Source organism: Aquarana catesbeiana, linkage group LG03 (assembly GCF_042186555.1).
Source record: "Aquarana catesbeiana isolate 2022-GZ linkage group LG03, ASM4218655v1, whole genome shotgun sequence".
Lineage (NCBI taxonomy): Eukaryota > Metazoa > Chordata > Amphibia > Anura > Ranidae > Aquarana > Aquarana catesbeiana.
The window spans coordinates 364,395,879-364,422,343 of record NC_133326.1 but is presented as its reverse complement, the minus strand read 5'-3'; the positions used below and the strand labels follow the sequence as shown (position 1 = coordinate 364,422,343).

Here is a 26,465-nt window from a genome sequence, read left to right as displayed (position 1 = left end):
TATTATATAGTTTTCATTACAACTTTCATTTATCTAGCTGCAGTATGGATGTTTTTAGTTATTTTGATAAGAGGGATATTAAGATTAATGAAGTGTTCTCTAGGAATCCTACTTTTGAGTCCCGCAATGATCTTCCTCAATCTTTTAGGAAATTAGGATATATATATGAGAAAAAGATCAAAACATGGTGGGATATCACCTCTTTTGAACAATATCTGGCTGCCAGACTGATCCCGAGACGTTTAAGGTGGGATTTACCCCCTAATGATGGACTCACGGATGTACAGTCCATGTCAGAATGGAGTGATTTCTTTATCAAAAGAGGTTTTGAACTATTAGAATTTCTCCTAATACGCAAGAGGAAAAGAATGACAGTCCTTGATTCCCAAATTGGGGAGATCACTCAGAATATAGAGGCTTTAAAAGATAGCGAAGAATTTCTGAGATTATCAGGTGAACTCAAAAATAAACTTGCTAAATGGGACCTGGAGTCACAGAACAAAAAGTAGAAAAAATTCATTAGGGATTTTGATGACTTTAAAGGAGGGGTGATTTTTAAATGGCAAAATACTCCCACTACAGAGGATACTGCTCCGAATACTCAGACAACCCAACCGAGTATTGAAGTCGCTCCCTTTAATACTCCTAGATTAAATCCTGTTTATGAATATGACCTCCCTTGCTCTAATGAGCCCCAGTCCCATCCCAATCAGAATGGGTATAGGAAAGTTAACAACAAAAGGGGGAGAAACATGAGGGGAAAAGGGAGAGGAGGAAGTTCCAGGCCATATACCCAACAGTCAAACAACTCGAGGGGTCCTTCTCATTATAACCCCCCCCCCCTTATCAAGATGGTTATCCATCTCAAAATGATAGAAGGGATTATCAGGTCAGAGATAACTCCTACCCCGTACATGATAGACCTATTACTACACAGAATAGGTATGCACCTCTAACCGATTATAACCAATACCAAAATAATGATGATTGATTTTTTAGGGCAACGGGGGGCACAGAGATACCCCCCCTCGCAATATCAGGCTGCCCAAGGGGAACCTTGGAGACATCGGGTACCATATACACCCCCAAATCCCGATCCCCCCCGAAAGCGAAAACAAAGAGAGGAATTAGAGGGGGGAAGCGAGTACAAAAAATCCAAGCCGCATCAGGTATAGGGATCTATAATCTCAGTCATGTTGATCTTAATGACGATGAAATTAAAGTTCTTGATCGTGGTTTAAAATTTGCACCTATAAAAAATCTCAACAAATTTAACGCTTATGTTAGCATTAAAAAATACATAAGAACTCTAAATATGAAAAAATATTTTTTATCCCATCCCTCTCAGGGGTCCAGACTTTCTGGACAGAATTACTCTACCTTACGTAACAGATCTACATTTAACCCTCATATATCGGATAATAAACACTTAGATGTTTTCAAGAATATGGTCTCTAATGACTTGGAGAAGTTACATATTAAAAAAGTTTCTGACCCACTGTTTATTAAACGGGGCATTAAGTCCCTAACTGAACGAAGGGATATAGTGATCCGCCCGGCGGATAAAGGTGGGGGGTTGGTTATTCTTAGCAAAGAATATTACCAAAACAAAATGTGCCATCTTTTATCAGACCGTGATACTTACCATATCTTGAATAAAGATCCCATGTTGTCCTTTAAGGATGAGTTGCATAGCATTGTTGAGGATGGTAAAGATCGAAGGATCCTTAACAAGAAAGAGGCTCTATATTTAGATCCTTTGTTTTGTCGAACACCTGTCATATATTTTTTACCAAAAATTCATAAAGACACTGTTAACCCTCCAGGACGACCCATTGTTAATGGGATCGATTCTGTATCTGCTAGATTGGGACAATATATCGACTTTTTTTTGCAGCCCTTAGTCACGCAAACTCCCGCGTTTTTGAAGGACACAAAGCACATTATTCAGATTCTTGAAACCTTGAAATGCTCTTCTTCTACATTTCTGGTGACAGCGGACGTAAGTTCCCTGTACACCATTATTGGCCATAAGGATGCCATGGCTTCAGTAGAATGGGCTTTGGCTTCATCTACCTTGTCCGGTGGACATCAGGAATTCCTTTTGAGTTGCTTGGATTTTTGCCTCACAAGGAATTATTTTTGGTACAATAGAGAATTTTATTTGCAGACCAGGGGTGTAGCTATGGGGGCCCGCTTTGCTCCTAGTGTGGCTAATATCTTTATGGCCCACTGGAAGGATGAAGCGGTTTTCCTCCATCGCCCCCCTGAGTTGCTGTGTTACAGGAGATTCATTGATGATCTCATCTTAATTTGGAATGGTGAAAGATCCAGGTTGGATGACTTCATTGAATCATTAAATAACAACTCTAAAAATATTTCTCTTACATGGACCATCAGTTCTGAAAAGGTAGTATTTTTGGATCTATCTATCAGTATTGCACATGATCAGTTCACCCTTACTAATTATTTCAAACCCACTGATCGCAACTCTTATATTCCCCTGGGGAGTTGCCATCACAACTCATGGTTGTGTAACATCCCCAGGGGTCAATATATTAGATTGCGCCGTAATTGCACTACTGTTGAGAATTTTGTTAGTCAATCTCAAATCCTCACCACTAGGTTTGAACAGAAGGGGTACAATCGGGCTATATTAGATGAAGAGGTGTCCAAAGTCATGTCATTGGAGAGAAGCGAACTAATTGCTAATTCCTCCAAAGTCCCCACTAGCGATAATCACAATTTCAAAATGGTATTAGACTACAACATACAATACCGGAAATTTGAGAAAATTATCCAAAAAAACTGGGCTATTTTGAAGCAGGATAGAGTCTCAGGCCCTATACTGCCGGATAGACCTCAGTTTATTTACAAAAAAGACCCTACATTAAAGAATCGTTTAGCGCCGAGTGTTCTTAATCCACCAGTACCTGCGTCAGATAGGCTTTTTTCTTTCTTGGGAGGTTTCTATGCTTGTGGTAGATGTGTCCCCTGCAGGCACTCCAAGGGAAACATTAAAAAAAGAAAAATTTTTTTAGCTACGGCCACTAATAAAGAGTATGAGATTAAACAGCTAATCACGTGCGATACCATTGGGGTGGTCTACATGCTGGAGTGCAGTTGTGGGCTCCAGTATGTTGGTAGAACCTCAAGACCCTTACATGTCAGAGTGGCCGAACATGTCAACAATATTAAGAAAGGCCTTAAGACCCACAATGTGTCCAGACATTTCAAGACTTTTCACCAACAAAATCCTAAGTGTCTGAAATTCTGGGGCATTGAAAGGGTCACGAAGCACTGGAGAGGGGGAAATTTCATCAGACAATTAAGTAAGAGAGAATCTCATTGGATTTATGAAACAAGAGTAATGTGCCCCGATGGGTTAAATGTAGAGTTCGACACTAATTGCTTTATCTCTGATCGGTAGGAATATTTTTATTTTTATTTTATTCTTATTATAAGATCATTTTATAATTTTATCTGATTTTACATATCTTTAGGATATTTTTGGAGCAGTCGGTGGTCGTGGATGATGGATAGTGATAACTTTTAATAGTATTTCCGATTTGATCTTGGTGTTCTTGTCAGTTCTGTTAAGATTACACTTTGTATTGTGTGTCTTAATGTTTTATTACCAGATCATATATATACATTTTATATCCTATTTTGATTAGAGTATGTGTAGATATGAGCTTTTAATATTCTGATTGGGTTCCGTTTACTCCGAATGATGTGTGAGGGGACACTTCCGGAATCGGCTCCCATCAGATGTACGTCATCCCCTGTTGTTTGTTGTTGCCATAACAACTCACCTCCATGTAGCGCGGGTGCCCACGTAGTCACGACATCTGCTGAGGAAGTCCCCGCCCACTCGGACGCAACGCGTCCAGAACGTGACGTCGTGACATCATCCGCGGCTACCGCGCATGCTCCACCGCTTGTACACACTCTGCTGTTTTATGCACTGTTACCGTCCTGGCACTTGTGAAGTGCCTGTTATGTAAGTGTTTTTCTTTATATTTTTTAATAAAGTATGGCATACGGAGAGCACTATGTTTGTCCCTTTCTATTTATATGAATCATGCTGACCCCCTGCTACGTGGTTATCTGGAGGAGTCTCTTATCACTGGACTGAACCTTCATTTTATGATCCCTATGGGAATGCTTTCTTGACTCTTTATTTAAGGGTCCTGGTCATCAGGTGAGAGGCCATTCAGTACATGGTGAAGGGTACTTCTATCAGTCACACTACATTGCTGTGAAAATCACGTTTGCTTGGTGGATTCATACATGATATCTGGACATTATTTGTGCTCTGTATATTTTGAAAGGACTTTACCTTATTGATATCTTTTTATTCCTGGATGTTTTTTATTTTTGTTTAGCGCTGCACCTATTTACTTAGTTAACCACTTCAGCCCCGGACCATTATGCTGCCTAAGGACCAGAGGACTTTTTCCAATTTGGCACTGCGTCGCTTTAACTGCTAATTGCGCGGTCATGCAATGCTGTACCCAAACGAAATTTGCGTCCTTTTCTTCCCACAAATAGAGCTTTCTTTTGATGGTATTTGATCACCTCTGCGGTTTTTATTTTTTGCGCTATAAACGGAAAAAGACCGAAAATTTTGAAAAAAAGTGATATTTTCTACTTTTTGTTATAAAAAAAATCCAATAAACTCAATTTTAGTCATACATTTAGGCCAAAATGTATTCGGCAACATGTCTTTGGTTAAAAAAAATGTCAATAAGCGTATATTTATTGGTTTGCGCAAAAGTTATAGCGTCTACAAGCTAGGGTACATTTTCTGGAATTTACACAGCTTTTAGTTTATGACTGCCTATGTCATTTCTTGAGGTACTAAAATGGCAGGGCAGTACAAAACTCCCCCAAATGACCCCATTTTGGAAAGTAGACACCCCAAGGAAATTGCGGAGAGGCATGTTGAGCCCATTGAATATTAATTTTTTTTGTCCCAAGTGATTGAATGACGAAAAAAAAAAATTACAAAAAGTTGTCACTAAATGATATATTGCTCACACAGGCCATGGGCATATGTGGAATTGCACCCCAAAATACATTCAGCTGCTTCTCTTGAGTACGGGGATACCACATGTGTGGGACTTTTTGGGAGCCTAGCCGCGTATGGGGCCCCGAAAACCAATCACCACCTTCAGGATTTCTAAGGGCGTAAATTTTTGATTTCACTCCTCACTACCTATCACAGTTTTGAAGGCCATAAAATGCCCAGATGGCACAAAACCCCCCCAAATGACCCCATTTTGGAAAGTAGACACCCCAAGCTATTTGCTGAGAGGCATGTTGAGTCCATATAATATTTTGACACAAGTTGCGGGAAAGTGACAATTTTTTTTTATTTTTTGCACAAAGTTGTCACTAAATGATATATTGCTCACACAGGCCATGGGCATATGTGGAATTGCACCCCAAAATACATTTAGCTGCTTCTCCTGAGTATGGGGATACCACATGTGTGGGACTTTTTGGGAGCCTAGCTGCGTACGGGGCCCCGAAAACCAATCACCGCCTTCAGGATTTCTAAGGGTGTAAATTTTTGATTTCACTCTTCACTGCCTATCACAGTTTCGGAGGCCATGGAATGCCCAGGTGGCACAAACCCCCCCAAATGACCCCATTTTGGAAAGTAGACACCCCAAGCTATTTGCTGAGAGGCATGGTGAGTATTTTGCAACTCTCATTTGTTTTTGAAAATGAAGAAAGACAAGAAAAAACTTTTTTTTTTCTTTTTTCAATTTTCAAAACTTTGTGACAAAAATTGAGGTCTGCAAAATACTCACTATACCTCTCAGCAAATAGCTTGGGGTGTCTACTTTCCAAAATGGGGTCATTTGGGGGGGGGGGGGGGTTGTGCCACCTGGGTATACCATGGCCTCCGAAACTGTGATAGGCAGTGAAGAGTGAAATCAAAAATTTACGCCCTTAGAAAGCCTGAAGGCGGCGCTTGGTTTTCGGGGTCCCGTACGCGGCTAGGCTCCCAAAAAGTCCCACACATGTGGTATCCCCGTACTCAGAAGAAGCAACAGAATGTATTTTGGGGTGTAATTTCACATATTCCCATGGCATGTTTGAGCAATATATCATTTAGTGACAACTTTGTGCAAAAAAAAAAAAAAAAAAATTGTCTCTTTCCCGCAACTTGTGTCACAATATAAAATATTCCATGGACTCGACATGCCTCTCAGCAAATAGCTTGGGGTGTCTACTTTCCAAAATGGGGTCATTTGGGGGGGTTTTGAACTGTCCTGGCATTTTATGCACAACATTTAGAAGCTTATGTCACACATCACTCACTCTTCTAACCCTTTGAAGACAAAGCCCTTTCTGACACTTTTTGTTTACATGAAAAAATTATTTTTTTTTGCAAGAAAATTACTTTGAACCCCCAAAGATTATATATTTTTTAAAACAAATGCCCTACAGATTAAAATGGTGGGTGTTTCATTTTTTTTTTCACACAGTATTTGCGCAGCGATTTTTCAAACGCATTTTTTGGGGAAAAAACACACTTTTTAAAATTTTAATGCACTAAAACACACTATATTGCCCAAATGTTTGATGAAATAAAAAAGATGATCTTAGGCCGAATACATGAGTACCAAACATGACATGCTTTAAAATTGCGCACAAACGTGCAGTGGCGACAAGCTAAATACATTTTTAAAAGCCTTTACAGGTTACCACTTTAGATTTACAGAGGAGGTCTACTGCTAAAATTACTGCCCTCGATCTGACGTTCGCGGTGACACCTCACATGCATGGTGCAATTGCTGTTTACATTTGATGCCCGACCGACGCTTGCGTTCGCCTTTGCGCGAGAGCAGGGGGGGACAGGGGTGCTTTTTTTTTTTCTTTATTATTTTTTTGCTTTTTTATCTTATTTTTAAACTGTTCCTTTCATTTTTTTTTTTTAAATCATTTTTATTGTTATCTCAGGGAATGTAAATATCCCCCATAATAGCAATAGGTAGTGACAGGTACTCTTTTTTGAAAAAATTGGGGTCTATTAGACCTTAGATTTCTCCTCTGCCCTCAAAGCATCTGACCACACCAAGATCGGTGTGATAAACTGCTTTCCCAATTTCCCAATGGTGCGGTTTACATCCGGCAAAATCTAAGTCATGAAATGCTCGTAGCTTCTGGTTTCTTAGGCCATAGAGATGTTTGGAGCCACTCTGGTCTCTGATCAGCTCTATGGTCAGCTGGCTGAATCACCGGCTGCATTCTCAGGTTCCCTGTTGAGACAGGAGATCCAGAGAAAAACACGGAAGACGGTGGTGGTGGGGGGGTGCATTCCCTCCCACTGCTTGTAAAAGCAGTCTAGAGGCTAATTAGCCACTAGGATTGCTTTTACATGAAAGCCGACCGCTGGCTGAAAAGAATGATACCAAGATGATACCTAAACCTGCAGGCATCATTCTGGTATAACCACTCAAAGTCGTGAATGGCGTACCTGAAGACAAAAAAATGGTTAACAATAAAACACAGTAAACGGTAAAGTATAAAAAATTGCATACCTGAAAAGCAAACATGATAAAACATACTAACAATAAAACATTGCAGAATAGAATAGAATAAAAAAGAGCAGAACAATAGAGAGAGAATAGAGAGAGAGAGAACAATAAAACGACAACTATTTTTTTTATTTTATATATATATATATATATATATATATATATATATATATATATATATATATATATATATATATATATATATATATATATATACACATACACAGGGGGTCCCCTAGTTACAAACATCCGACTTACAAACAACTCCTACTTACAAACGGAAGGAGACAACAGGAAGTGAGAGGAAATCTACCCCTAGGAAGGGAAATTCACTCCTGTAAGAGCTATTATGGGGAAAATGTGTCTCCACTGATGCTTTATCACCAAGGCTTGTTTCTACAACAACCCAAAATTTTCAAAATCCAATTGTCATTGGGGCAGAAAGTGAGGTGAAATCTTCTGAACAGGGGCACAGACATTAAAACAAATGTTACAGGGGTGATAATCCTTCCCTATGTTATCCAAAAAGCTTAAAAATAGTTTTTTTGGCTGGAGCTACACTTAAAAAATGTACCTGTTCCGACTTACAAACAGATTCAACTTAAGAACAAACCTACAGTCCCTAACTTGTTTGTAACCCGGGGACCCCCTGTGTATGTATATATATATATATATATATATATATATATATATATATATATATATATATATATATATATATTTTTTTTTACACTTTTTTTTGTAACTAACTTTTATAACTGTAACCGGTTCCAGGTTCGGGTCTCTCAAAATGCGATGGCATCTTGGGAGACCCTGTGAAAGTGTGCCTAGTCTGTGCAATGCTGTACCCTATGCTAATACTCAACTAGTGCATGGTAGCGTTCAAAACATTCACCAATGCAAAGACCAGGATTGTCAGGACAGGAGGGACAATAATAGCGGGTGTCACACCTATATCCACGCTTGCTGCAGACACAACATCTTTTTTTGGGGGGGGCTCGTTGGGTAGGGGTACTCGGGAGGACATAAAGAAAATGCCTCTCATGCAGCCGACTGCATTTGGTTGGGGATGTGAATGGGGGAAGTACGGGCGCTGCAGAAGTGGTGGGTTTCCAATTAGGATTGGTGAATGCAGCAGGAAGGGCATTATGGGCACGACGGGCCTGTGTTTGTCTTCTTGGTGGCAGCGGGACACTACTTGGGCTTGTCACCTCACCAGCTTGAACTGCATTTATGGGACTCGCCATGTCACCAAGTGTTACTGCAGTGCTGGTTTGACTACGACCGGGGTGTACTAGGCCGCTGGTGCTTGCCAGTTCACCAAAACGCTGCCAAAAAAACTGTTAGCAATCGCAGGGATCAGGCCTGACTCTGCGAACGCTGCAGTTATGCGTTTAGTGTTTTGTAAGTGACAGTGATCGATCGATACTGCACTTGGGTGGGCTGGGCTGGGCCGGGCGGAGGAGCAAAACGCAGGTGCTAGCAGGTATCTGGGCTGATCCCCCTAACACTGCGTTTTTGGGAACCCTAAACTGCTGGGGATGCTAGTATAGATCTGATCAGATCCGATATTGATTCGTTCAGATACTATACCACTAAGGGAGGCGTATGCTGCGTGCGTGGGTGTTAGCGGTACTGGCGCTAACCTGACGCTGCTTGGGGCTGGTGCTTGCCAGTTCACCAAAACGCTACCAAAAAAACTGTTAGCGAACGCAGGGATCGGGCCTGACTCTGCGAACGCTGCAGTTATGCGTTTAGTGTTTTGTAAGTGACAGTGATCGATCGATACTGCACTTGGGTGGGCTGGGCCGGGCGGAGGGGCAAAACGCAGGTACTAGCAGGTATCTGGGCTGATCCCGCTAACACTGCGTTTTTTGGAACCCTAAACTGCTGGGGACACCAGTATAGATCTGATCAGATATCGATCCGTTCAGATACTATACCACTAAGGGAGGCGTATGCTGTGTGCGTGGGTGTTAGCGGTACTGGCGCTAATCTGACGCTGCCTGGGGTGACGCATATCACTGCCGGGCGATCAGGGGGCTAAACCTTTATTCGGTAATAAACGGCGGGTTCCCTGACACTATAAAAAATGAACGAACTAACCAGCGTAGCCCGAAACGGTTATACAGTGATCAGTGGTGAAAGGGTTAACTAGGGGGCAATCAAGGTTTTAAAACATTTATTAGATAGTATATGGGGGTCCCTGACGCTATAAAACGCTGACGGCGAACCTAAGTATTTAGGTCCCTAACTAGCATCACCAGTGACACTAATACAGCGATCAGAAAAATGATAGCTTAGCGACACTGGTGACGGGGGGTGATCAAGGGGTTAAAACTTATTGGGGGGTTAGGGGGGTACCCTAGACCTAAAGGGGGCTAATACTAACTGCCCTACCACAGTGATGCCCCATACACACGGTCGGATTTTCCGATGGAAAATGTCCGATCGGAGCGTGTTGTCGGAAATTCTGACCGTGTGTGGGCTCCATCGGACATTTTCCATCGGATTTTCCGACACACAAAGTTGGAGAGCAGGAGATAAAATTTTCCGACAACAAAATTTTGTTGTCGGAAATTCCGATCGTGTGTACACAAATCCGACGGACAAAGTGCCACGCATGCTCAGAATAAATAAAGAGATGAAAGCTATTGGCCACTGCCCCGTTTATAGTCCTGACGTACGTGTTTTACGTCACCGCGTTCAGAACGATCGGATTTTCCGACAACTTTATGTGACCGTGTGTATGCAAGACAAGTTTGAGCCAACATCCGTCGGAAAAAATCCTAAGATTTTGTTGTCGGAATGTCCGAACAAAGTCCGACCGTGTGTACGCCCTATAACTGTCACAAACTGACACCATGCAGTAATCAGAAAAAACAAAAAAAACTGCTTGGTGTCAGTGTGACAGGGAGGGGTGATTGGGGGGTGATCGGGGGGGATCGGGGGTGTTTTGTGTGCCTGGCATGTTCTACTGTGAGGGGTAGTGTTTGTGCACTCACATGGATGTCTTCTCTCCTCGGCGCCGGAACGGAAAATACCGAGCCGAGGAGAGATGACATCATTTCCTTTGCTGCTGTTTAGCATACAGCAGCAAAGGAATGTTCTGATTGGCCGGCGGCGATCGCGAGGGGGGGGCCACGAATGGATGGCCTCCCCCTCACCTCCGATTGCCGGGGTACAAAAGAGGACCGCCTCGGGCACCGGGGGGGGGTCCGATCGGACCCCCCACCCGCGGGAGGCAGATCACGTGTATGTACGTGATTCTGCATGCCCGTGCCGCCTTGCCGACGTACATCGGCGTGAGGCGGTCCTCAAGTGGTTAAACTAGTAAACACGGGAGTAAATTACTGCAGTCAAATGTAACATTTTCTATTTTTGTTTTACTGCTCTGTAATCTGTGTGCAATGTCCCATAGACAACAATGCATCTCATTTCAGATCAGTAAAAAACTCAGCATTTTTTTACTCTCGTGTGCAAGAGGCCCTGCTGTCAGTCAAATTGCTGTGAGGAGAGAGTGTAGGATGTCTATGGATGCACATAGCCCAGCTTGGGAGCACGCACACACAGGTGTCTCTTTAGCACACGTTTGCTGAGGGGGCACTCAAAAGGAGGGAGAAGTAGACAGGGATGGTGGGGTTCTGCCAAAGAGGAGGTAAGTGCAGTGTTATTGCACTGAGCAGGTAAGTATAACATTTTTTTTTTTTTTTTTAACAAAAAACAGCCTTTAATTATTATTATACTGGATTTATATAGTGCCAACAGTTTGCGTTAATATCACTTCAATCTTCACAGTACCAGAAAAGAGCTGCTCAGGATGGGATCTGCTGGCTCTAAAGGAGATACTGCGAGGAACATTCTTAGCAGAGGCAGCCACCTGTGGGTAATGGGATACACACTATGACACATAACGAATGAGTTTACTACTGGATCTGAACAATACATACAGTACATTCAGTACTAGAATTCAAGTGTAACTAAAGGCAAACCCCCCCTTTTTTTTCAGTTATGGACAGAGGGATTAGAACACCTGTCAGTCTCTAGTGCTGTCTGTGCCCCCGTTAGGGAGATTCACACTTGATATTTGTCCTGGCAGCTGCTACCATCGAAAGTGAAAGTAAAAAAAAAAAAAATCCAAAATGTTGACTTATAGAAAGGAAATCTTTCACTGGGGACACTAGTTCTGCTGGCACATCATCCTGCCCTCATTTTGGAAGGATTTCCTCTCACTTCCTGCTCTGGCTATGAGAAAGGAAGTAAAAGGAAATCTCCCCAGTAGGACACAGATGGCAAAAAACCCTCCCTAAAGCTGCCAATACATTATACAATTTTCTTATTCAACATCCTTTATATTTACCTTCAACTATGTAGTGCAAGGGCCTGCGTGATTGCATACAATTTGAAAGTGTTTAAGTCTGACCTCATATTATATGGTTTTGGTAAATCTAAAGGAAAATTGTACAAGAAAATTGTATAATGTATGGTCAGCCCTACTCTATCCAAAATGAAAAAAGTTTTCCCTTTAGTTACACTTTCAGCTTTAACTACTTGATGTCAAATCACGTACATGTACATGATTGACTTCAAGTGGCAATACCGGAGGTTATGGCTGCAGCTGTATGCCATAACCCCAGTATTTTTTTTTTCAGCTGACGATGCTCTTTCATCTAAAAGCAATCCTAACCCCTGGATTGCTGTTACAGGCGGCGGGAGGGGGTGCCTCTACCGTGTGGTCGAGGAGCCCAGGTATCTTATTCGGCGAGGCCACTGGGTTATCATAGACCGTCTCTATGGTCTAGGACAGTGGTCCAAGCTGTGTCTCTTTGCTTGCTTTTATCTGGCCCTTTTTGCATTATGCCCTCCACTGTTAGCAACAGTGGGGCATAGTTCCTTCACTGACACCAACAACAGGGCACTATTCCTCCCACTGACACCAATGATGGAGCACTATTCCTCCCACTGACACCAACAACAGGGCACTATTCCTCCCACTGACACCAATGACAGAGCACTATTCCTCCCACTGACACCAATGATGGGACACTATTTCTCCCACTTAAACCAACAATGGGGCACTGCTCCTCCCACTGACACCAACGATGGGGCACTATTCCTCCCACTGACACCAACGATAGGGCACCATACCTCCCATTGACAACAACGATGGAGCACTATTCCTCCCACTGAAACCTCCCCCTAACAGCAAAGTGGGGACAATGTTTACTCCCTTTGACACCATGATATTTTCTTATCCCACTGGCCACATTACGGCCCCCCTAAAGTTTGAAGGACAGTAAACTGGCCCTTTGTTTAGAAAGTTTGGAGACCAGAAGCAAATGTAAACCCTGCCTTTTTGTTGTTTTATGGAAAGCACGAGATCAATGTTTTTTTTCCCCTCTCTCATGCTTTCCACGGTAGAGGAGTGATCTGGGGTCTTATAGAGCCCAAATGTCTCCATAAAGAGGACCTGCCATGCCTTATTTCTATCACAAGGGATGTTTACATTGCTTGTGATAGGAATAAAAGTGATAAAAAAAAAAGATTTAAAAGGGACTGTATAAAAATGAAAAAAATATAGAATTAAAAAAAAAATATTTTAAAGCGCCCCTGTCCCTCCGTGCAGAAGCGAATGCATAAGTAGGTAAGTATTGCACATATATGTAAATAGTGTTCGCACCACACGTGAGTTATCAGCGCGAATGTGATAGCAAGAACAATAATTCTAGCATGAGACCTCCACTGTAACTCTAAACTGGTAACCTGTACAAGTTTCTAAAGTATCGCCCATGGAGATTTTTAAGTATCGTAGTTTGTCACCATTCCCGGGGTGCGTGCAATTTTAAAGCATGGCATGTTAGGTATCTATTTACTCAGTGTAACATCACCTTTTATATTTTACCAAAAAACTGGGTTATATATATATTTTTTTGCATTATAATTCATGACAGCAGGGCTCGACAAACTCCAGGTGCCTGGCGCCTGGGCTGCCATACGAATACTCCCCACACTCTGCTTGCGCCCTTTCCGCAATGCATCTCGAGTAGGGGGGAGGGAGGAGAGCAGACACATTCACTCTCCTCCCCTTCTAGATGTTGACTCGGAAGTGACGCGTGACACCATTTCTGGGTCCCCGTTGACAGTTTCCCCGGCCATCAAGACCGGGAAAGAATGTATTGCAGTGCAATGTGCATTGCATTACATTCAGTGGAGCACAGGGGAGGCATGCAAATGACACCCAAGCATTATAATCATCCCCCCCCCCCCCCCCCAAAAAAAAAAGATTGTGGCCACCCCCACATATAAACACACACGGCAGGGTGCATAGGCCTAAAAACGATGATTGAGATACACGTTACACATCGCCATGCACGCCAGAATGAGAGCAATAATTCTAGCACCAGACCTCCTCTGTAACGCTAACCTGATGACTTATAGGGGGCTTTTAAAGCATTGCCTATGGAAAATATAGGGTATTGACATGTTTAAGGTTTGATATGTTGGGTAACTATTTACTCTGTGCAACCTCGGCTTTTATATTTTCCCAATAAAATCAGTAATTTATTGCATTTTTGTGCTCCCTAAAATGAACTTTTAATGTGGTTTTTTTTTCTGAAGTTTTGTGTTTCCTAGACCTTAGTGGTATTATTGTGTGACATAAAAAATTGGAACTACCACTATTTTATTCTCTAGGGCAGGGGTCAGCAACCTTTTACCACTTAACGGCCAGATTCAATGTATGTGAATGCATGGAGGGCTGCATTTACCTACTAATAAATGAAGATAATAATCTGAACCCCTTAACATTACACATCCCCCGCACCTCTGGACCCCTTTACATACACAGCCCCCTGCACATCACATAGCCCCCCTTACAGAGGTCTAGTGCTAGAATTACTGCTCTCAATCTAATGAATGTGGCGATACCTCACACATATGGTTTTAATACGGTTTACCTTTGCAGTCGTGACTTACGTATGCGTTCACTTCTGCGTGCGAGCACAGAGTAATGGAGCGCTATACTTTTTTTTTTCTGATTTATTTCATTTAATTATTTTTACACTGTTCCTTTAAAAAAAAATCTGATCACTTTTATTGCTGTCAGAAGGAATGTAAACATCCTTGTGGCAGTAATAGGCAGCGACAGGTTCTCTTTATGGAGGGATCTTGGGTCTATAAGACCCAAAATCTCTCCTTTGCACTTAAAAGCATTAAAAACGTCAAGTTTGGCTGTTTTGAATGCTGTAATTTTTTTTTTCAAATTTGGCGTCTTTAAGTCTTCAGTAAACCAGAAATTATGTCATGACATCACTTCCAGGTTACTTGATCTGAGACCTGATTGAAGCTGATTCCGGCTTTGTTCGGGTCTCTGGCCAGCCAGTGGACGTGGCGGCTGGTCCCGGTGGGACGGGAGAACCCGGGCGAGCTTCGGAGGGGGGAGGGGACGTCTCCTCCTGCTGCTTGGGATAACAGCCGAGCAGCTTCTTAGCCGCATTGGTTGTTATCCCAAGAAAGCCAATCACTGTCTCTAAAAGACGGTACAGGGGTAATGTGTGCAGCTGCAGCTATCACCCTGGTACAACCCCTTCAAGCCGTGGCTGCATATTTGCGTACGGTTGGCACGAAGGGGTTAAAATGTCTGCGGGCTGGGTGCATGTGAAATAGAGTTGCCACCTCAACCCTTTAAACCCAAACACATCTGAATTACACAGGTTCTGAGAGGCTAGTTTAATGCAGATAAGGCACCAAGTGAGTTTAATTACCACCTTAATCAGCCACAGAACCTGTGTAATTAAAGTGGTGTTCCCATTATAAAAATAAACAATTAAAAGTCAGCTGACTTTTAATAATCGGACACCTACCTGTCCCAGGGTCCAGCGATGCGGGGGATCGAAGCCCCGCTCCTCTCCCCCTCCTTTCGGCGATGCCGGCATTGTACCTGTAGGCGCCCGGCTGTGGCTTCTTAGCTGGGCACCCACTGCGCATGCGCGAGCGACGCCGCATGCCGTGATTGGCCGCGCAATCATCTGGGATCTGTCACGTGTCCCAGATGATTGACAAGAGGGAGGGGGCAGAGCTGAGCCCTTCCTGCGCTGAGGGGAAGTGATGTCACCAGCCCAGGCACTGAAGGACACAGACTACGAGGGACCCCCTAGCAACAGGCATTTAGAGGTGAGTAAGGCACATTCATGAATTTTTTTTTTTTTTTGGGTGGAACGCCACTTTAATATGTGTACAGGTTTAAAAGGGATGAGGTGGCAACCCTAACGTAAAAAAATCATCATATGCACTGACAGGCCGGACATTTAGCGGCGGCCCACGGGCCGTAGGTTGCTGACCCCTGCTCTATGGTGTCTGCTTTCAGCCCAAAATACATTTTTTTTTAAGCGTGTGCAAAAACAACTCTGGCTGTGAAAGGGTTAAAGGATAAGTTCACCTTCCGGAACATGTTTACAGTAAGGATGGGCTCCGGCGTGTTCGCAAGCTGCACATGCCGAGCCCGCCAGGAAATCGGCACTGCACAGCGCTAATCACAGGCAGTGAGACATTGTCCCGATGCTCGGCAGCACAGATTGGGAAATGTCTCACTGCCTGTGATTAGCGCAGTGCATTGCTGACTTCCTGGTGGGCTCGGCGTGTGCAGCTTGCGAACACACCGGAGCTCATCCTTAGTTTACACCTGTAAGATTTGTTAAGTTAAAAAATGAAAAAAAATTGATTCAAAGCAAATTTGTCAAGTCCTGCATTAAAGTACATTTTTTTCCATCAACATTGTGTTTGATAAAACTGCTGCGCAAATAATGTGACATCAAAAAATGCTAAATATATATATTTAAAAATGTTTGGGTGTTCTAAGTAATTTTCTGGCAAAAAAAAAATGCTTTTTACATGTAGCAGAGAATGTGAGGACAGGTCTGCTCTTCTCTCCCCAGTACATAGCACAGTAACCATTCCAAGCAGTTTTATGTATCCTTCTAAGAACTCTCCCCCTTCCAATACACTCCAGTCTACTTCCTCGCTACAGACATCTCCAGCAACACCGCTACTCTCTCTCTGTCAGCACTTCATCTTCCCGGGCTCTCCGCTCCCTCCTCCCCCTAGCGGTCATTTCCTGGGCTTCCCCTTTCCGGAAATTGTCATCGAACTCGCCGGAACTTCAATTGATTGACCTTCTCTTCAGCCAATAGCGGCAGGGATCATGCAGTCAGGTGGTATGTGGGTAGGTGGGTCAGTGGTGAGGTTATCGGTTGTTCCTGTAATGGCGGAGCGTGGGGACTCCGATGTGGAGAGGTACAATAGTGACATTAGGTAGGTGATACCGGTGGGAAGAGCGCATGGTACTGAGGGTGCTGGGCGGCTGTCGCTGCTGGGCGGCTGTCGCTGCTGGGCGCTGTGGCGTGTGTAAGGCGCGCTGTGTGCGCGGTAAGCATGTGATGACAATATGAATTACCATGCATGAGAGAGGCCAGGGCACCCGTGCAAAGCATGCCGGGAGAATGGTGTGTATGGGCGGCCTGTCCTTATCCCTGAGTGGAGCTCTCACGTCTATATTACTGACTATACACATAGAGTGATGTGTGTGGATGGAATGGAGTGTTCATAGAGCCATGCCGGCCACATGCATTGTATCTTTGTGTCAGCTCTCTGTTCTTCCTCTATGACTGGGCACCTTTTATAATGGCTAGAGCTGCACTCTGTGTTCCTTACACATTCGTTACAATTTCATACAAGCTTTAGGGGAGTTCAGACTAGTGCGATTGCAGATATCGCATGTGATTCGTACCGTATTGCTGTGCACATCCCATGCAATGTCTGTGAGATGCGAATTCAGTTTGTATTCGCACTAAAATGGTACAGGACCCTTCTTTTGATCCGCACTGGAATCGGATCGGATGCTAATCTCAGATCGAATCTGATGAGTTTACTAAAGTAATGAAAATTTCCGTACGACAGAAAAAAACTTCAGAAGTGATGTCATGTGTTATAATGCATTTGTATTGCATTTTCGAACGATAGCTGTACTGATTAAACGGAAATCCTACAATCTGGCATCATACGAAAATTTTTTTCGTGCACGTCTGATAGAATAATATCAGATGAACTGTCATTATTGGCTCTGTACTAATGATCCGATTATCGTATGATCGCTTCAAAAGCGGTATTTTCTGTATGATTTTCTTATAGTGTGTACGGGACATTAAAGTGATGCAAGGTTCTCCCCCTGTTTTTTTTTTTCGTTTTCCTTTTTATAACAAACGTCACACTTGCGTGCTCTATACAGTCAGATTTTGCACAGAGCAACCTGGATCCTCCTCTTCTTGGGTCACTCTTCACTGCTCCTCACCCCTCCCTCCTGTTAAGTGCCCCCACACAAGCAGCTTGCTATGAGGGCACCTGAGCTGAGTCAAGCTTCCTGTGTCCATTCAGACATGAGACGTGGCCTGGCCTCCTCTCTCTCCTTATTGGCTGAATGATTTTGATTTACTGTAGCTGGAGCCAATCACACCATGCTGCTGTCTTAGCAAATGAAGAGGGGAGTCCTGGGCAGCTTAGACATTTCTGCAACATCTCTGGATAAAGACATTTTATCAATGCATATGCATTAAGATAAAAAAAACCTTCTGCCTTTACAATCCCTTTTAAAGTGATTGTAAACCTTAGACATTCAATATGAACAAAGCATCACCATCTATATTTGTCTCAAGCATTCAGTGTCATTTCTGTCTGCTTCGTTCCTCTGCTATCAGCATGATTCACTTCTGACAAGTTTTACTGGCACTAAGAGAAAAATGGTGGCATCTCCATCTGATTGACAGCCACAGCTCTGTTGCTGTGTAAAGGGGTGTGTGTCCCTTCCCTCCAATCAGCTCTGAGCTCTCCTCATTGAGGCGTGTAATTTCAGCTCTCCGCCCCCTTTTTTTTTTTTTTTTTTTTTTTTTTTGAATGCTCAGACAAGTTATAAATTCTGGACTGTGAACGGATGTAGGGAAGACTGAGGATAAAGGGGTACAATTGATGTAGGAGGTTTTGTTTCATTCCTGTATATCACCCTAGGCCAGTCACTTCACTGGGTATATGGAAGGGTTTACAACCACTTTTAAAGTAGAATAACAGCTTTACCATCACTTTCAGACTAGTGCGATCTCAGACATCGCATGTGATTCGCACCCACTCCGCAGGCGCCGATCACATGAGATGTCTAAGCAATGTCAGTTCAGCCATACAGTATGGCTGAACTCGCATTAGATTTGCACTGAAGGTGCAGGGACTTGTTTTTCCCCACACTGGATCCATGCGATCCGATTCCTGTACGAATCCACAGTTTGCACTGCTATCTGTGAACTGATCTAGGGTTGTCATTAACATTGTATTGACACCCGAGCAGTTCACAGAGGGCAGTGTGTGCTGTAATCGCGCTGGTTCCCGCATCACACTAGTCTGAACCTAGGCTCAATGGTGATGGAGAGGCAGACAGATGAAAGCATGATCTCCACCAGAGGAAGCCTTGTAGTCATTGATAAAAATGCAAGGCTCTTCCTGAAAGTGATTGTAAAGGTAAAAAAACAAACCTCCTACTTACCTGCTCTGTGCAATGATTGCACAGAGAAGTCGCAAACCTCTTTTCGGGTCCCCCACCAGCGCTCCTGGCTCCTCCTCTGTCCAGTGACCCAATGGGAAGCTGCCTCCTATGGGCGACTCGTGTGTGCTCCCTCCTGAGCCCCGCTGTTGTGTCTATTGACACAGACAGAGGGACTTGGCTCCGCTCCCTCGTCACTGTCTTTGATTGACAACAGTGGGAGCCAATAGCTCCCGGTGCCCCAGCGAGACCTGGAAGTGGGGGGAGAGAAGAGCTGCAATCGTGCACAGTGCTGGATCGACTGAGGGCTCAGGTAAACAAAAGGGGGGGGAGGGTTGAGGGGGGATGCTGACACCTAAACATTTTTTACATTATTGCAAGGAATGCATTAAGGTAAAAAAATGTTAAGGCTTTACAACCACTTTATTGGCGGGGATGCACTAAAAAAAAACAACCTATACCGGCCAGTGTAGGGGAAGTTGTCTGTACTGGTGTCAAGACACAGCACTTCTCACTGAATGTAGCTGACAATACTAGTCTATAGCAGCAGCCCCAGTGGCCAGACTATTCTATTCTATACTATTCAGTAACACACCTCTATTAGAGTGCCCCCAGGGGGCACCTATTGGACAGCAGCATTGTTAGTCTGGGGGGATGGAAGTGGTACATATACTAGCAGCAAACTGTGTTTTTTGGGATGAAGGATTTACATAAAATCTGATCATTGTAAGCACCCTTGCCAGTGCTTTGTCTTATCCCTGTAACTGTGATATAAAAACAAGTACAGTGCTCAAGAAAATCTAAGGTAATGATGCAAAAAAAATTATAAATCAAATCTATTACCAGGATCTCACCCCAATATCTATTATAGACAGCAGTGTATTTAATTCAACCACTTATCATAAAACAGAGTGACGTAATGAAATACAAGTACATTAAAATATAGCAACAAAATATCCAGTGAATCAGAATTAAGAGTTTATATAGAGGCAGATATCACTAGAATGAAATAAAAAAGAAAAAAAAAATTCCCACAAGCCGTGATGAGGGTATAGGATAAGATCCTCAAACCATCACCATCAAACAAGGGTTACCAGATAACGCAACCCTCATCTAAGAGTGATCACATGCGCATAGTAAGAGTCTCTCGGGAAAGGCACTCTTTCATCCTTCCCTCATTGGTAGAAACACCAGGAGTTTTTCTTTAACTGCATTAGAGCTTGTTCTTGGTTGCACTTGCTGGATCACCAGGTGAAAATGAAAGGGTGCTTAAAAAGAAAACGCATGCGGCCTTTTACCAAAAGGTTGGTAAGCTGCATTATAGTAAATGTTAGCTTTTGGGTTCAATACTGCTTTAAAGTGCTAAAAGCTCATTTACACGCCTTTTTAAAGCACTCTGAATGCCAATCAAAGCCCTTATCACTAAATTGAATGGTCAGCTTACAGTCCTGTTTTATATTTTGCTTTGCTTTACTTCAAAAATTATACCCTGTGTCGATTTTTTTTTTTTTTTTTGCGCTTCAAAGCATCTGAAAAGCCTCCATAGAAGTCTATAATAAAGTTTGCTAACAGCTCCTGCAGCTTTTTGGTACCACGGAACCACTAGCATGGGAATTGCTATAGCAGTAGGTGAGTTGGGGACCGGCGAGAGAGGGCTGGAGGAACGGACCAGGAGAAGCTAGTAATGTCACACATGGTGCTCAGCCTGGGAGCAATATAGCGAGAGGTGAGTGGGGAATAGCAGAGCTGGGGGTTACTACTGAGTGGGGAATAGCAGAGCTGGGGGTTACTACTGAGTGGGGAATAGCAGAGCTGGGGGTTACTACTGAGTGGGGAATAGCAGAGCTGGGGGTTACTACTGAGTGGGAAATAGCAGAGCTGGGGGTTACTACTGAGTGGGGAATGGCAGAGCTGAGGGGTTACTACTGAGCGGGGAATAGCAGAGCTGGGGGTTACTAGTGAGCGGGGGAGCGGCAGAGCTGGGGGTTACTAGTGAGCGGGGGAGCGGCAGAGCTGGGGGTTACTAGTGAGCGGGGGAGCGGCAGAGCTGGAGGTTACTAGTGAGCGGGGGAGCGGCAGAGCTGGGGGTTACCAGTGAGCGGGGGAGCGGCAGAGCTGGGGGTTACCAGTGAGCGGGGGAGCGGCAGAGCTGGGGGTTACTAGTGAGCGGGGGAGCGGCAGAGCTGGGGGTTACTAGTGAGCGGGGGAGCGGCAGAGCTGGAGGTTACTAGTGAGCGGGGGAGCGGCAGAGCTGGGGGTTACCAGTGAGCGGGGGAGCGGCAGAGCTGGGGGTTACCAGTGAGCGGGGGAGCGGCAGAGCTGGGGGTTACCAGTGAGCGGGGGAGCGGCAGAGCTGGGGGTTACCAGTGAGCGGGGGAGCGGCAGAGCTGGGGGTTACCAGTGAGCGGGGGAGCGGCAGAGCTGGGGGTTACCAGTGAGCGGGGGAGCGGCAGAGCTGGGGGTTACCAGTGAGCGGGGGAGCGGCAGAGCTGGGGGTTACCAGTGAGCGGGGGAGCGGCAGAGCTGGGGGTTACCAGGGAGCGGCAGAGCTGGGGGTTACCAGTGAGCGGGGGAGCGGCAGAGCTGGGGGTTACCAGTGAGCGGGGGAGCGGCAGAGCTGGGGGTTACCAGTGAGCGGGGGAGCGGCAGAGCTGGGGGTTACCAGTGAGCGGGGGAGCGGCAGAGCTGGGGGTTACCAGTGAGCGGGAGAGCGGCAGAGCTGGGGGTTACCAGTGAGCGGGGGAGCGGCAGAGCTGGGGGTTACCAGTGAGCGGGGGAGCGGCAGAGCTGGGGGTTACCAGTGAGCGGGGGAGCGGCAGAGCTGGGGGTTACTAGTGAGCGGGGGAGCGGCAGAGCTGGGGGTTACTAGTGAGCGGGGGAGCGGCAGAGCTGGGGGTTACTAGTGAGCGGGGGAGCGGCAGAGCTGGGGGTTACTACTGAGCGAGGGACCGGCAACATATACAGTATATAGCAATGTCACCTGCTCACATCAGTCACTCCATCCACTGAATGCCGGTAATTCCCCTCTTTGATGAAATGACGCATGAATGGCCGGTCTCAAGTTTAAACGCATGAGCCTTAGTCGTATGACTGCATTTATCCCTAGTGCTTTGAGAACAATGCGCTTGCATCCCTGTCACAGGCAAAAGCTTGTATATAAGGGTGGTTCCATGAAGATGGCGACGTAGTACAGAGAAACTGCGAAGGCAGATTGCAAACAAGTGACAGTCTGCAGATAGAAAGCCAAGTGTAAACTTGATGAATCCTGTAGAACTTTTTATCATACTTCACATTTGAGGGTTTAAAGCGTATTTATGGTCAAAATCTAAAATCTTATATTCATTTCCACATTGTATTTCAGTTATTTCTAGCCTGAAGATCCTCACACATTTATTGCCTTAAATGCTGTGACACATATTCACTATAGCCTGTGAGTAGGCAATGCTGTGTCACACATTTCACAGAGCCTGCTTCTGAACTACAGAGGTGCTGAGGAGTTTCAGGAGGTGGAGTCAGTACAGGAATCACTGATTGCAGGTGTTTCTTCAGATTAAGCGACCCGCCAGATTTTGTAACAGAGGTTCCATCGCTGCCATCTTGCTACACCCAACACTCGTCCACAGTAAGGATACAGTGAGAAGGCGGCAAGCGGACATCTTGTTGCACCCACCGGAGTCTTTTCACACTTATTTTTAAGAGTAAACTCAGCTTTTATAGTGAATATAGATGTCCGCTTGCCGCCTTCTCACTGTATCCTTACTGGTTCACAGTGCGGGGTGTAGCAAGATGGCGGCGACGGAATGTCACTTCCCTTACAAAATCTGACGTGTCGCCTAATCTGACAAAACACAGGCAGCAAGGTACCATTGGAAAAGAAAAAGGTAACAGTGCTCTCTGCAGGGACAACCCAATCCATACACCAGGTCCACTAACAGGTGCCGAGGCTTGATGTATCCCAACACACTCCAATGCAACAGTAGTAATAAGAGCTGGCAAGACTAATCCTTGAAGTGTCAGTTATTGGTACATCACAGTCTTGCCGGTTCTTACTATTGTAGCAAGATACCATTGGATATGTAGTCCTTATATATTAAACATAAACAATAGAGGAGAAGCTGAAAAGCATGCAGGGAATTCAGAAAGTTGTGGAAAGAGATGGTCAGCAGACAGACAGAACTCACAACATGAAAGGAGATTTCAATTAAGCTTACAGTATCTCACAAAAGTGAGTACACCCCTCACATTTTTGTAAATATTTTATTATACCTTTTCATGTGACAACTCTGAAGAAATGACACTTTGCTACAATATAAAGTAGTGAGTGTACAGCTTGTATAACAGTGTAAATTTGCTGTACTCTCAAAATAACTTAATACACAACCATTAATGTCTAAACTGCTGGCGACAAAAGGGAGTACAACCCCTAAGTGATCTCCAAATTGGGCCCAATTAGCCAATTTCCCTCCCCGATGTCATGTGACTTGTTAGTGTTACAAATTCTCAGGTGTGAATGGGAAGCAGGTGTGTTAAATTTGGTGTTATTGCTCTCGCTCTCTCATACTGGTCACTGGAAGTTCAACATGGCACCTCATGGCAAAGAACTCTCTGAGGATCTGAAAAAAAAAAAATTGTTGCTCTACATAAAGATGGCCTAGCCAAGACCCTGAAACTGAGCTGCAGCATGGTGGCCAAGACCATACAGCGGTTTAACAGGGCAGGTTTCACTCAGAACAGGCCCCGCCATGGTTAACCAAAGAAGGTGAGTGCACATGCTCAGTGTCATATCCAGAGGTTGTCTTTCGGAAATAGATGTATGAGTGCTGCCAACATTGCTGCAGAGTTTAAAATGTGGGGGGGGAGGGGTCAGCCTGTCAGTGCTCAGACCATACGCCGCACACAGCATCAAATTGGTCTGCATGGCTGTTGTCCCAGAAGGAAGCCTCAGCAAAACAGTTTGCTGAAAACAAGCAGACTAAGGACATGGATTATTGGAACCATGTCCTATGGTCTGATGAGACCAAGATCAACTTATTTGGTTCAGATGGTGTCACACATGTGTGGCGGCAACCAGGTGAGTACAAAGACAAGTGTTTCTTGCCTACAGTCAAGCATGGTGGTGGGAGTGTCATGGTCTGGGGCTGCATGAGTGCTGCCGGCACTGAGGAGCTACAGTTCATTGAGGGAACCATGAATGCCAACATATACTGTGACATATTGAAGCAGAGCATGATCCCCTCCCTTCGGAGACTGGGCCACAGGGCAGTATTCCAACATAAGGACCCCAAACACACCTCCAAGACGACCACTGCCTTGCTAAAGAAGCTGAGGGTTAAGGTCACGGACTGGCCAAGCATGTCTCCAGGCCTAAACCCTATTGAGCATCTGTGGGGCATTCTCAAATGGAAGCTGGAGGAGCGCAAGGTCTCTAACATCCACCGGCTCTGTGATGTCCTCATGGAGGAGTGGAAGAGGACTCCAGTGGCAAACTGTGTAGCTCTGGTGAACTCCATGCCCAAGAGGGTTAAGGCAGTGCTGGAAAAAATGGTGGCCACAGAAAATATTGACACTTTGGGCCCAAGTTGGACATTTTTACTTAGGGGTGTACTCACTTTTGTTGCCAGTGGTTTAGACCTTAATGGCTGTGTGTTGAGCTATTGAGGGAACAGCAAATTTACACCGTTATACAAGCTGTACACTCACTACTTTACATTGTAGCAAAGTGTCATTTCTTCAGTGTTGTCACATTAAAAGCTATACTGTAGTAAAATATTTACAAAAATGTGAGGGTGTACTCACTTTTGTGAGATACTGTATATTGGGTTGTCAAAAATACCTATTGTTGTTGCAATGCTGGGCTTACAAATTGAAAGTGTTTACTGTGACCATGGAACTTATTTAATACTTTAAGGCTAGGTTCACACTGCTGCGAATTCTATTGCGAATTTGAGTCGTTGCGATCGCTCAAATTCGCAAGTCATTTAAATTTCATAGATTAACATTAGTGCCGTTCACATCGATGCATTGCGAATATAACCTGCGTGAAAAAAAGGTCCTGTGCGAGTTTGATCCGTGTGCGATGCGAATTCAGCTCTATAGACTGCAAAATTTGCAGTAGAATCGCAAGAACACATATAGAATTCGCAATGCAAATTCGCAACGCAATCGGAACAAAACCGCGCTAAATTCGCACTGCAGCAGTGTGAACCTAGCCTAAGGCAGAACTTCAAGAAAAATTATCTCATATCTCTGTCATATGGCAGAAATTTATTTATCCTCTCCCTGCTTGCTGACTGTAAATAATCAGTACATTGGTGAGGTCATCCTTCTGGTCTTCTTCCCATAAGCATGTTCATTAGAACTTCTGTAGATAAGCAAAACCATCATGCTTGCAAATGCATTCCACTTGAAAACCAAACCTTTTTTGTTTATGAACAAATAATGGGATTCTTTTTTTATTTGCTTTGTGTTAACCTACTTTTAGGATGGCGCAGCAGCAGCAGGCTCTGCGATTTCGTGGTCCTACACCTCCCCCAGCTGCTGTTTTAAGAGGCCCACCTCCTCTCTTACGTCCACCACCTCCTTTCGGTATGATGCGAGGACCTCCGCCACCACCACGGCCTCCATTTGGACGTCCTCCTTTCGATCCCAATATGCCACCAATGCCACCGCCTAGTGGCATTCCACCTCCAATTGCTCCTCCTCATCTTCAGGTAACTATTTGAATAGTGCTCTACATTGCATTGAAAATTGCTGTCAGTGTTGGGCTGTGTCAACTTTTAGAAGCTATTTCTGTCCTGTTGTATGCTTCCTAATTTAACTTTGGGGCATTTCTAAAGGCATGCACTTCTTTCCTTTTAGCCACATGGGTCCTTAAAGTGGTTGTAAACCCTTACAGACCACTTTTTGCTACAGGTAAGCCTATAATAAACCTTGGTTTTAGAGGAGGAAAACAAGAAAAAAAAATATTTTGAACCAAATGGTGTACTAAAATATTTTGCAGTGCCCATGAAACGCAGACTGACCATTGCCGCAAACGCAGACTGACCATTGCCGCAAACGCAAACTGACCTGATGTTATCCCATCCTGTCTCGGGAGCAGTCTCAGGCAGGCCCAGCCGGGAGATCGCCTGGCGCCCACAGGGGGTTTGGATGTCTGTCCCCTGCTCTCCTGTCTCTTCGGGCGTTGCCAGCGGCGGCGGGGAGCGGTGACGGGGTGGTGCCTGACGTATATTCGCACCATAAGGCGCAGAGACATTTTCCCCAATATTTCTGGGGGAAAAAAGTGCGTCTTATGGTCCCAAAAATACAGTACCGCTGTAAGGAAAAAAGGT

The 26,465-nt window shown here is 44.5% G+C and overlaps 1 protein-coding gene across 3 annotated transcripts in view; it reads left to right on the top strand.

Annotated features, from left to right (window-relative positions):
- Positions 1 to 16,745: 16,745 nt before the first annotated feature.
- The window catches only part of TCERG1 (transcription elongation regulator 1), a 150,105-nt gene continuing 140,385 nt past the window's right edge, over positions 16,746 to 26,465 (top strand). For all 3 annotated transcript variants that reach the window (XM_073620623.1, XM_073620622.1, XM_073620620.1), the window contains exons 1-2: positions 16,746 to 16,865; positions 25,616 to 25,844. In XM_073620623.1, coding sequence (XP_073476724.1) covers positions 16,756 to 16,865; positions 25,616 to 25,844 — 339 coding nt within the window. In that variant the 5' untranslated portion in view covers positions 16,746 to 16,755. The remainder of the gene's footprint in view (positions 16,866 to 25,615; positions 25,845 to 26,465) is intronic.